Source organism: Apteryx rowi, unplaced genomic scaffold, assembly GCF_003343035.1.
Source record: "Apteryx rowi isolate R43461 unplaced genomic scaffold, aptRow1 scaffold_25, whole genome shotgun sequence".
Classification (NCBI taxonomy): domain Eukaryota; kingdom Metazoa; phylum Chordata; class Aves; order Apterygiformes; family Apterygidae; genus Apteryx; species Apteryx rowi.
Window position 1 is genome coordinate 1,199,816 of NW_020448863.1, and position 11,914 is coordinate 1,211,729.

The 11,914-nt window shown below is 34.1% G+C and overlaps 1 protein-coding gene across 8 annotated transcripts in view; it reads left to right on the forward strand.

Moving 5' to 3' along the window:
• The window catches only part of AEBP2 (AE binding protein 2), a 52,461-nt gene extending 40,924 nt beyond the window's left edge, over positions 1-11,537 (forward strand). Inside the window, exons 6-9 of one of the 8 annotated variants that reach the window (XM_026066869.1) lie at positions 3,629-3,696; positions 7,632-7,745; positions 8,004-8,070; positions 9,386-11,537. In XM_026066869.1, the coding sequence (XP_025922654.1) occupies positions 3,629-3,696; positions 7,632-7,745; positions 8,004-8,058 (237 nt within the window). In that variant the 3' untranslated portion in view covers positions 8,059-8,070; positions 9,386-11,537. The other 7 variants (XM_026066870.1, XM_026066872.1, XM_026066878.1 and 4 more) reach the window with 7 other exon arrangements.
• The last annotated feature ends 377 nt before the right edge of the window (positions 11,538-11,914 follow it).

Genomic DNA, 11,914 nt, shown 5'->3' on the forward strand with positions numbered 1-11,914 from the left:
CAAGCCCTTGCTTTAGCACTGATTGCTTGATGCTGTTAATAGGGCTATAGAAAAAGAGAATGGTACTTGCAGTCGTGTAATTCAGGCAGTACTTGAATTTCCCTGAATTTTATAGCCTGAATCTGTTTTATGCATCAATGTTTGTTTGTTTAGTCTTTACAGATATCTGTCTTTTCAGTCTGGTGATAGCAAGACAGAAGAGTCTTTGAGTTTTGTGCTATATGTTCCTGAAAATGAAAAGTTGTTATGTCTGAGTTGTTAGTGGGTCCACACTTTTTTCTGTAGGAGAATGCAGATGATGATATTGGGGTGGTTCTCACAAAAATCTATGAGGTTCTGGAATTATCATGTGTTATACTGTAAATCCCAGTAGTAACTATGGTATTGATCATGTCATGGAAGGGCAGCAACCACAGCTCCAGCTGGTACTTAGGTGTAATATATAAATGTAACTTGTATATTCTGTATGTTTTCCTAGCTCACTAATTGTTTAAGTTTTAGATATGATGAAGAGCAGTTTGTGGAGAATATTGACTTCCCTCTAACTGGGCTGCAGCTACTTTACTGTGTCCAAGTACACAAGTACAGCATTTTAAAATGTCATCTATGAACTTTTCTACATGTGACAGCCACGATGCTTGCATTACAGGAGAGAGCATATGTGTCTCCTTAAAACCTGAAGATTACTTTTAGAATGAACTACTCAGTGCAGGAAAATGTATTTATTTTTGAATAGGAGAGCTGGTAAGAACTGAGCATTATTTGGCCTGTAAAGTGAGTTCAGGCTTATCTTCATCTGCTTCCAGGACTCAGGTGCTCCAATCTACAGCAAAGAAACTGAGTCTGCAGAAAAAGACGATGGGTCTGGGCAACTTTAAGTTGGAAGGGTTTGGTGGAGTACTTTCTAAATCTTTCTTTAAAAAGTGGTCAGGGTTTTCATCCATGCTCCAGATCTAGCAAGAGGATATATCTTATTATGGATATGCCTTGTGGCTTACAAAGAAAGTAGTAGTGATATTTGAAGTGCCTAAAGTTAAAGGACCTTGTAATGTTCTTTGCTAGCTAGACAAATTTTAACAGACTTTTCTATCAAAGATTACTGAAAAAAAAAAAAGATTTTTACTGATGTTTAGCTGCAGTATTCTATCATGACATCCTATTGCAGCTCTTGCAAGCAGCTTTCCTTTGATTATCTTGAATTGCCTGATATCTAAAGCAGATTTTGTCACCTTGCCTTTCAGCCCTGTTTCCAGATGATTTATGAGTATATGTTAAATGACAGATCCTAAAGCTGGTCCAAATTATAAGGGGAACATCCTTCCTTTACAAGAGCTGCCCCTTCTTATACTTTGCTTCCTGCTTCTTAACCTTATTAGGTCACTAGGTGACTTCTTCCATATCTTGTGACAACTTGGTTTAAAAGCTTTTGGTGAGGGGCTTCAAAATTTTTTTAAAATTCAATATCTCAAACACTTAATCCAGTCCCGATCCTCTGGTCCGCATCTTGACACCTTCAGAGATCACAAATATATCAGGCCTGAATAGCTTTCTAAATTTTTTGGTAGTCTGACTATTAAATCTATGGACACTTCTGTCTGTTTCTTTTTTGTTGGAGATGTAAGATTGTTGCGTAGGTGTAGATGATTAGGGAACTGGAGCATCTCTCTTATGGGGAAAGGCTGAGAGAGCTGGGCCTGTTTAGCCTGGAGAAGAGAAGGCTGAGAGGGGATCTTATCAACGTGTTCAAGTATCTGAAGGGAGGGTGTCGAGAGGATGGAGCCAGACTCTTTTCAGTGGTGCCCAGCGACAGGACGCGAGGCAACGGGCACAAACTGAAACACAGACACTTCCATCTGAACATGAGGAAAAACTTTTTCACTGTGAGGGTGACAGAGCACTGGAACAGGTTGCCCAGAGAGGTTGTGGAGTCTCCTTCTCTGGAGATATTCAAAACCCGCCTGGACGTGATCCTGTGCAATGTGCTCTAGGTGACCCTGCTTGAGCAGGGGGGTTGGACTAGATGATCTCCAGAGGTCCCTTCCAACCTCAACCATTCTGTGATTCTGTGTGTAATAATAACACTTTGAACAAAGATAGCATTTGAATCGGAGAACCTGCTAAGTTCCAAGAGTTTACAAAAAAAAAAAAAAAAAAAAAAGAACCATTTTTTTGGATTTGATCTTGGCTTACCTTTTTAGACATTCTGACTTACTGTCTTATTTGTGATTCCATTGAAATGTTGTGATTGGAGTTTAGTTTACCATGATATTCAGTTGTGGGACATTGCTTTGGTTGATGCAGATTATGGACTTCAGTATTCTATTCTATATACTAGATTTTAGTTTAGTCCTTTTTATAAAGATCACTTGCCATCCAGCAGCATTTCTAGGCTTTAAAAATTCTGTAGTCAACTTTTCTGATGTTTACAATCTCTACAGTGCCTGTTTGTAGAAGCTTGGAAGGATTTGATAAGCTTTATGTTTTCACAGAGGTGCGAAAGGTAGGAGAATTGATATTTGAAACATCTGAAAATCTGTGTGTAAAGCCATATGAAGTATTGTGGCACGCACAATAAAGAAGCAGCTGAGGGTAGTTCAATAGAAGAGAAAGCAAGTGGCTTTTCCCTGTTTTCCTCGTCTGTCTTTTGAACACCAGCGTTAGGGAAAATATTTGTATCTGAATGAATGGAATACTTTTAAGTAATTTTAAATTAACCTATTTTGTGTGCATGTTTGTAATTATACTTTATATCTGTGCTGAAGGTGGGAGTCTAATTTCAGGGTTGTGCACCAAAAAACTTTGAGAGTAACTTGTGCCCTGTTCTACTGTGAACTAGACTGAGAAACTGTTAAGAAAGTAGTTTTCATTTCTTGCCTGGAACCTCACTGGGGGAATACATACATTCTGCTTAGATATTATGAGCTGTGTACAGGTCTTCTGACACTTAACATGTCATTCATGTCATGACAATATTAGCAGGTGTACTCTCTGCAGTTTTACTTAAGGTGTCCATTAGGTCTGCATTAAACAATACTTATGAGCCTCTGGGTTCTTCCAAGTAGCCTTTGCCTCATTCAGTGCTTTGTTTTAAGATGTTGAAAGGGAGCAAATAATGGTTACTTAGGAAGTTATACATGTGACGTTTCCAAATGTCAAAGCATTTGTGAGACAAGATTTTTCTTCTTGTGTAATATTGGAATTAAATTGTAAGTTGCATCAGTCTCTGACATTTTCTACAGACGTCTTGTGAAACAACATGAATGTGTTTGTAGAGGGCATTTGTGAACCTTATTCAAGAATGTATGCACCTCAAAGTTTTTGGAGTAACTGCTTATAAAAGTTTGAGCTATTTTGAAAGAAAAGACTACGTACAGAATGCGTGCATATTTTTTCAGGGACCACTTAATAGACAAATTTTAAAGGAAAATTTAAATGAAAACATTAAACCTTGGCAAGAATGGTTTGAATAATGTTACATATGTTCTGCCTATGTATAGAATTAATACAATTTTCAAAGAGTAGAACAGTGTGTTTTCTGGGCTTCCAGTTGAACTTGAAGAACAGCAGTTATTTGAGGAGAAAAATCTGCAGATTTGGTTTTAATTACCATTTCTATAATTATTATCAGGTAATAGCTAAAAGAAAAGAAGATTCTGGAAAAATAAAACTCTTGCTTCATTGGACACCAGAAGACATGTGAGTATTTGCTAGTGATATGATATAGCATTTAAATGGGGAAGAATTTACAGTGGGGTAAATGTGCTGTCTGTCACTAAATTATGTTATGCCTTCCTTTTAATATTCAAATTAAATTTTATGCTTAACTTTTTTTAGTGGTTTAGAAGCTTAAAAAATAATAAGCAACCCTTTCCTACTTTCAGTTGATTTTACTTTGGCTGCCAGGTCTGTAAACTCTGTCACTACCTGTTCAGGTAAATTTTAAGCTGTATTTTTGCTGCATTTTGTCACTGTGGATATTAAGAGCAAGATCTTCTACTTACTGAATGGGGAGTTCAGGTTGGTTTTGCTGGCTATATACATAAGGAAATCTATCATGAAGGCACCTCCCCCCCCCCCCACTGATTCATCGTGATTCTGAAATACTTTTAGGCACTGAACTATAATCAGCAGTATTACAATCAAACTACAAGAAACGTGACATAGGTGCCACAATTTAACAGTAAAATTTCCACAGCTAGTGCTTTAAAGTGTCTGTCCCATATTGCTGCTCCTTTGGATTCTCCCTCTGAAGTTTGGAATTCTCTTCCAACCTGCTTGGTTGCTTTTTCTCTTGTTTTATCAAAGTTCTGCCCTATTCCAAATGAGTAGCTTCATATGTAATGCAAATGAAGGTATTGCCCTCAGGTTGGCTTGGAACATATGCAGTAGTAAGTGTCAAATACTTTAAAAATAATTCATATACTTCACTGAGTATAACTGAGATCTTGTTTCTCTCTGACTCCTAAATAAGAAAAGAATTTATATGCAAATATTAAGATCTTAATTATATGGAAAAGTAGAATAAATTTTTGGTTTCCACTTTGTTTTAACATTATTAGGAGAGCCATTAGGAGGGTAGTTTAGCAAGTGTTTTGTGATCCATGTTTTCCACAAGTTTTAAGGGAATTAACTACTTTTTCTTCTAAAGGTAAGTAGAATTATAATAGATTTTCATTCTTGGGTCTATGCACCTGCATACAGCTGAAGCTGTTGGGATATTAAGCTCAGACGCTAAGACAAATAGCTGCATAATTAGGCAGGACATGTAAGTTTAGGGGTTCTTTAACCTTGCTTTTACTAGAGAGAGCTGTAACTTGGTAGCATTCATTAGATAAGGATATCTAAGTTTCAGGAAAAATATTGGATTTTTCTGCACAGAAAATAGTTGTGCAAGATAAATACTCATAGTTTGTCCAATTACCTTTTAAAACTAGAGAACCTTTTAGATTCAGTGTTAATTTAAGTGATTGAGTAGGAAGACGATACAAAGCCTTAGTATAATAGAACTCTGATACCTTTTGCTTAGGTGAAGTGGTTTAAATTACTAAGTTTTGAGTGTCCTAAAGTAGTCATATGCAGTAGTGTGAACTCAGCAGTGTGAATCTATTGTAACTTCTATCTGCAGAGGACCAAGGTTGCTGGTAAGTGATCTGCAGGAATGTTTGGCTTTTTGGTGCAATTTTAAAGTGTCTGTAGCTGTTTACTCTCTGCAAGTTTCGATGAAACTTGGAAAGGGTTTAGGAAAATGTTCTAGTAAAAGATGTAGTTTTTTGCTGCCTTTTAGGACAGTTGAAAATACTGTACATAATTCTTTTGAAATTCTTCTTACTAAAATATTACAGAATAAGACAGACTGTTAATTGCATCTTAAAAGGTTTAAGCATAAAATGCTCTGGGAACATCAGAAGTAAATTAAACATTTCAAAGAATTATTTTTTCTAATACAAAGTCAACTCAGTTTTTTGCTCGTGCAGATGAATACAATTTTAGAACCTCTACATTGGAGAAGACAAGTTATTCAGTGAAGTTAGGCATCCATGAGAGACCGTAGATGCTGGTTAGACAGTTTAAAAGAATAATGTGTTTTATATTGATATTTCYTGTTTCTTTTGGTAGGGCTGGTTAGGTGTATTTCCTGTGCTGAATGACATAGTTTTGAACCGCTGCGTATTCAGTAGATTCCTTTTCATCTTGACCATTACAGTTAAGATCAGCAGATACAATGTATCATGGCTCATGTTATCCATCTGTCTTACACAGTGAAGGTACTCATGCTTTAGAAAAGTTGAATGAATTCATGATGATTATTTTCCATTGTGCTAAGCTGTTCATCACTCTCTCAGATGGAGTAATAGTGATTTAACTTTTTCTGCTTTGAGTCATTTTGAGAAACTGTTAAACTACTCCAAGTTTTTTGTAGATTAAATACTTCTTCAGGAAAAGTAGATACCAGTCCAGAGAAGAACTTAATTCCTATGAAAGTGGGAAATAACTTTTTAAAGCTTTTTAAAGCAGATATTTATTCTCTTTGAGTTTTTTATGCAAGTGCTACCTTTACTGAGTTTCTGGCTTTGTATGTAAAGGATTTTCTCATCTGTTGTTTGTATCTTTTTGCATCCTGAGCGTATAACTCAGCATATTCCAGATGTCTTCCAAAAGTTTTTCAAAATTTTGTGCCTAATATAATTTCTGAAAAAATTTGATTTCCACATTATTAAGAAAAGTTTTATAGATTTTTTTTTCCACCTTTCATGATCCATATTAAACCTCAGTGAAATCATAGATTGCCTCCAGTTTTTTTCTTCCACATTCCCATGAAAAGGGGAAATAGCGTTCTTGGAGAAACTTCCTTTTCTTACCATGATAGAAGTTCTCTTTCATTACATTTTTGGGAGGCTTAACCAAAAAATTGAGTTTGAGCTGCAGCTAAATTTTATTGCTGAAGAATAGATTGTTTCAGTTGAATGTTTTTCCAAACTTTGTAAAATTGCATATAGCTTTGGTCAGAAAAATACTTGTTCATTTAGACAGTTTTGAAAAATGTTAGATTCCTCAATTTGAAACTTGTTTCAAAAATTATCATTTTAAACTACAAATTCAAACTTATCTCAGGTAGGAAAAAATAAGTTTTTGGCTCCTAGGTCACTTAAAATATTCATTTTATGCAGACTCAAAATAGCGTATCTTTTTTCCACTAGTGGAAGCAAAATGGATCATTTGTTTGCTTTGCACAGCCTTGGTCAGTGCCTGCTCTTGGAAGGAGAGAAGAAGCAGCTTTTTGTAATGGCATTCAGGACCTCTGCCCGATGCCCCTTTTAACAATGTGTCACCAGTGTCACGGTGTTAACCTTAGCAGAACCTTAAAAACCCAATTTGATTTTGGTAAAAGCAACAACCATGCAATAAGCCACTCTGAAGTAGACGTTTGCTTTCAAAGTGTTTAAGCACAAAATGTCGGCTGGTGTGCATTATCAGCAGTCCTCCTCCACAAGTTCCACCGCAAGTGGCACTAAAATGACGTTTCTCTTTAATGTGTAATGACAGAGTTTTATTCATTTCTCATTGTGAGACGAGTACATAACCAAACATGGTGTTTATCTGAATTTCCTCCGAAGATAATTGAACAATTAACTTCAGCAAAGTTGGAGCATTCTGACATTAAACACTTAGTGTTGAATGTACAGAACGAGCAAATTATTCTAGCCTAATGTTTAGTGCATGCAGTATTCTAGCCTTCACTTACCTCCTCTTTGACACTTGGACAGCATCAAACAATTTTACATCCAGTATAATGAACTATTTTCAAAGATCTGTTTTTTCCTACTACCCATTCTCACATTAAACTGTTAAAATGGAGAATGTAATGTCATTACCACTGTATTTTTGGTTTAGTACTTTCTGGAATAACTTTAATTTGTTTTAGTATCTCTTTCACACTGTGAACTTGAAAGGCTTTGAAGTATTATGTGTAAAGATTGGCTGTCCTTTCCTCGCTCCAGTGAAGATGCTTTTTAACCAGTGAAATGTGAAGATTGCGTTTAAAAACTTCATATGTACTAGTTTACCACATAATTTTATGGTAAGAAAAAGGGTTGATCTTTTTTGAATATTTTTATTTTATTTATTCATAGTCTGCCTGATGTGTGGGTAAATGAAAGTGAGCGACATCAATTAAAAACTAAAGTAGTTCATTTATCAAAACTACCAAAAGATACTGCCTTGCTTCTGGACCCAAACATATACAGGTAATGTCCTAACTTTGAAACTTTATTTAAATACGGTCTTAAGCCTCACTTAACTTTTTGACGTTGGAAAATCAGGATTGTTAATGCATTATACATCAGAACAGGGAGCCTCGATCCTGTCAGCGTCCAGTAGTTAAGTTCTGAGGTCTTAAGTTATTTCAGAATTACTTAACTTCTTGAACTGAACTCTAGTTACTGAGAAACGGGGAATGTGTGTATTTACCAAGTGTATTTTACTTTTTTGTGCTTGGTGTACAGAAATTCTAGTAAAGGAGGTACATACAGTGGAATCCTGAAAGATCACTTCTGTTAAGATCACATACTGGTTTGTATACCAATTTTTTTAAAGTCCAAATTTATCTTTACATATTTTATATTCAGCTGTAATACATGCAGTATTACTTTGAAACCTGTACTTGTATACAAGTACTGTTATTTTTTTAATACAAGATTTGTTAGAGGGGGACAAAAGGGGACAGTACATGTCACATGTCTTTAAGATGCATTCACATTTGTGTTTTTAGGATTTCAGATTGGCTTCTAATCCATCTTGTTTCTAATAATTTCCTGATTTTTTTTTCTCCTGCCTCTGTATTAGTGTTCTCAAGTAATTGTCAGTACCCACAGTTCTGTGTGTGTACAGTTCTTAAAGGTAATCTGAAATGCTTCATTCGCTTTAATTTTTTGAAGTTCTGAAGATGTTAACAGAATGTAATTATAGGCTTATTTTAAAATGCTTGAAAATGGAGGGGAAAAAAAAAAATTTCTGTCATGATCATAGTTCAGTGTTATATTTCTTCCTTAACATCTGATGACCTAGTGTCATAGAACACTAATTTGAGATTTTGATATGTAATAAGCCTTTCAGTTCACCTTTAATATTCAGTGTATTTCACTAATTAAATTAATGAAAACTTGGTTTACAATACAAAAATAAATCATTATGCTAAATGTGCTGTCTTTATAAATGTAAGTATTTAAAATACTTACTTTAGTATGAATTATTGATGGGAACAGTAATTCATAAAAATGTTACAAGGAAATTGGATTGTGTATTTTTAAAACTGTTTAAACACAGTGGCTGATTTATAACCTAATTTAGGTATTAATTGTCTTTATATTGATTGTTTGCAGAACTTGATAGATTGGTTTTGTTTGAAAATGATAGAATAACCTTTTTAAATAAAAATGTAATGATTTGGGAGATGAAATCCTAGGGGAAAAAATGAGCAAACCTTTCTTCCTCTCCAGATAAAATTCAGGTGCCTTCACATAATTTGTTGTTTTAGATTTTTAGCAGTATAGATCAGTATGTGATTAAAAAGAGCTTTGAGGTCAGCTGTAGATGAGATCAAAGAAATGAAGGTGACGGTCAAAACTTTGCATAGGAAAAAAGTAGCTAAGGGAGTTCAGAGACAACTCTTGATGTTATGATGAAATGATGACTCCAGTAGGAAGTTAGAAATAATTAATTATTGTCTGTAGTGTATGCTAATTTGGGATCACCTCAAATGGCTTTCAGTTTTAATCAAATTAAATGAAAGTAGATYGTGTATAATCACGATATCATAATACACTTTAGCTGACTCAGACTTTTGTTTCAGGGTTTTTATGTAAAACTGTACTATCTTCTTTTGTAGAACAATGCCCCAGAAGAGATTGAAGAGGTAAAAACCAAGCAAGTGGGGGACGCCTGCAGTCTTAGTCACTGACAATGGATTTAGAAATAAAGTTGCACATTAGTCAAATCCCATCCTTTTTTTTTTTTCTTAGATAAATATTTATGCTTAGTGTAAACATTCTGTGAATGAAGTTGATGCTTCCGTGGAATATATTAATATATTACTGTATATCCACATTTTCATGGAATGGTACAGAGGGAGACTGAGCAAACACTCTTCTGGCAACTTAGTGGAACAACTAAAAGGCTTTGCATGCTTGCTTCTTTAAGCTGCTTTTTTCTTTAGTGAATACAATAGTTTATATTTGATGAAAAGAAAAAGTAACCATCACCATTTACTCACAATTCCCACAAGAACTGTTAACAAGCTATTAGGTTTCTTGTCAATGTTAACGAACTATAACACATGCCAGACAGTAAAACAGCTTCCAAGGGATTATCTTGTTGCCCTTTCAGTATGGTGGATAGTAATCATTTGTCATTTGTAACCTCGTGTCCTTTTGCAGATCTCTAAGATATGTTGAATTATAATGTTTAAACAAATGTTGATGGAATGCTTGTCTTTTCCAATCAACTATGAATACATATAGTACGGTTTAAAGATGTTAAGAGTGTTGCAGTATGTCTGACCCCTTTTTCAGGAGTAGTATAGTATGTTAATGAGATCTACTTTTATGTGATCCATATCAATGGACGGTTTTTGAAAAACCTCTACTTAAGCAGTTAGTGTTATTGGTGTTTTATTTTACTTTTTTGACCCTTTAGGATCCCCATTCACTTGTGAAGTATACTTTTTTTATTAGGCCTAATGTTTTCTAGATGTAAAAAAAAAATGGTATTTTTAAAAAAAAAAAAGTCTAGAAATTCAATCCTTTATGCACCAAAGTTGGCTCTGAAAAGGAAAGTAAAATCACTTTCTTGCTTAATAAGCAAGAAGCCATGTTTTTTTTAACTGACAAATAGAGATGTGTCTAACCTGTTAGTCTTTGTATGGAGACAAAAATGTTGCATATAGATAATAGGACATTGCTTGTAAATATTTCAGCAGATTTGTAATATATTTTTATATCATAAAATGTACTGTAGATGTTTTTCTAGAGCATGAAAGTTAAAATGTATATATTATGGTAGAAATAATATTGAAGGATATTGTAATTCACTAGTGCTGCCAGAAGAATTGTTTAAAAAAAGCACCTTCCTTAACAATAAAAAACCTTCTTTTACATACCTAAGGGACTATATACTACTGTTAATATCTGTTGTAAGAACAAAAATGCATTGAACATCCTTCCCAGAAATCTTAGAGGGATGAATAGTACCCATAATTAATTCATGGCGCTCCTTTCTAATAGTGAACATGAAATTAGTTTTTTCCTTGATCTTGGAAGGAACTAATATGTAAAATTTGTATGGATATATGCAGTCAAACTGCAGAATTAGTCCCCCTTATTGGGGAGGAATTTACTACAATGAATCTAATAACCAGCAGTTTTTACACTAAATTTTTATTAAATAGAATAAAACTTAGAAGTAACCCTTTGGTTGCAGAAGTGAGCATATCCTAATATAATACAAATGCATTCTGCATTGGTACTGACACAAGAGCTTTGCTTAGCTCCAATGGGTTAAAATGTTACTTATATACATGAAAAAAATCTTATCAAACAAAAAGAAGTGCAGATTAAAAGCACCACTAATATAAGATGTTCTGGAATGGTTGTTTAATAAGGGTATTATTCATAAAATATGTAGTGATGTGACTTTATTTTTGAAAAAAATGCAGTGTTTTTTTGTTTTGTTTTGTTTTTTGCTTGAGCACTTCACCTACTGCTTTTTCTGTACCTATAAAGTAATCCGCAATCTTTGGGGTTTTTTTGAATTTGTTATAAAATTGCCAAATAGAAGTGTTTCAGATATAGTTTGTATTTGTATTTTTTTAATTTTATTGCTTCATGAGTTTCTTGTAAGTCATTTATAATTGACAGATGATTGTAGACCTTGCCTGAGTATTTTTTCTAATAAAACAAAGCAAACAACCTCATATTAGCTTCAAAATTGTAAGATTTCAATGAAGTTTTCAAAAGTAAATATAAAAAATGTCACTATCTCTATTTCCTCTGTGTATAGTGAAATGCATACCTTTACATAATTGGGAGTCCATGGATTCAAGTCATATATTGTTCATGTAAACTGTGACTTTTTTCCCTTGGGTTTGAAAAAAATAGTATGATGTCCTCATGATACAACCTCTGTCTTGGAAAATTTTCCCTAGCAGTCAAAGGGTAAGTGAATATTTTGCATTTTTTTTAACTTGAAGGAAATTATCCAAGTGAATTAATAAAACCATTTATACTTAAAAGTTGTTTGTATTGTCTAGGTATTAGGCAATTACTCGATGGTGTTTTATGTTTCAAGTGACAATCATTTATTGCTAAAGCTATGCTGTGATTCTGTGGTGAATTCCAATTCTGATGGAATACCAGACATA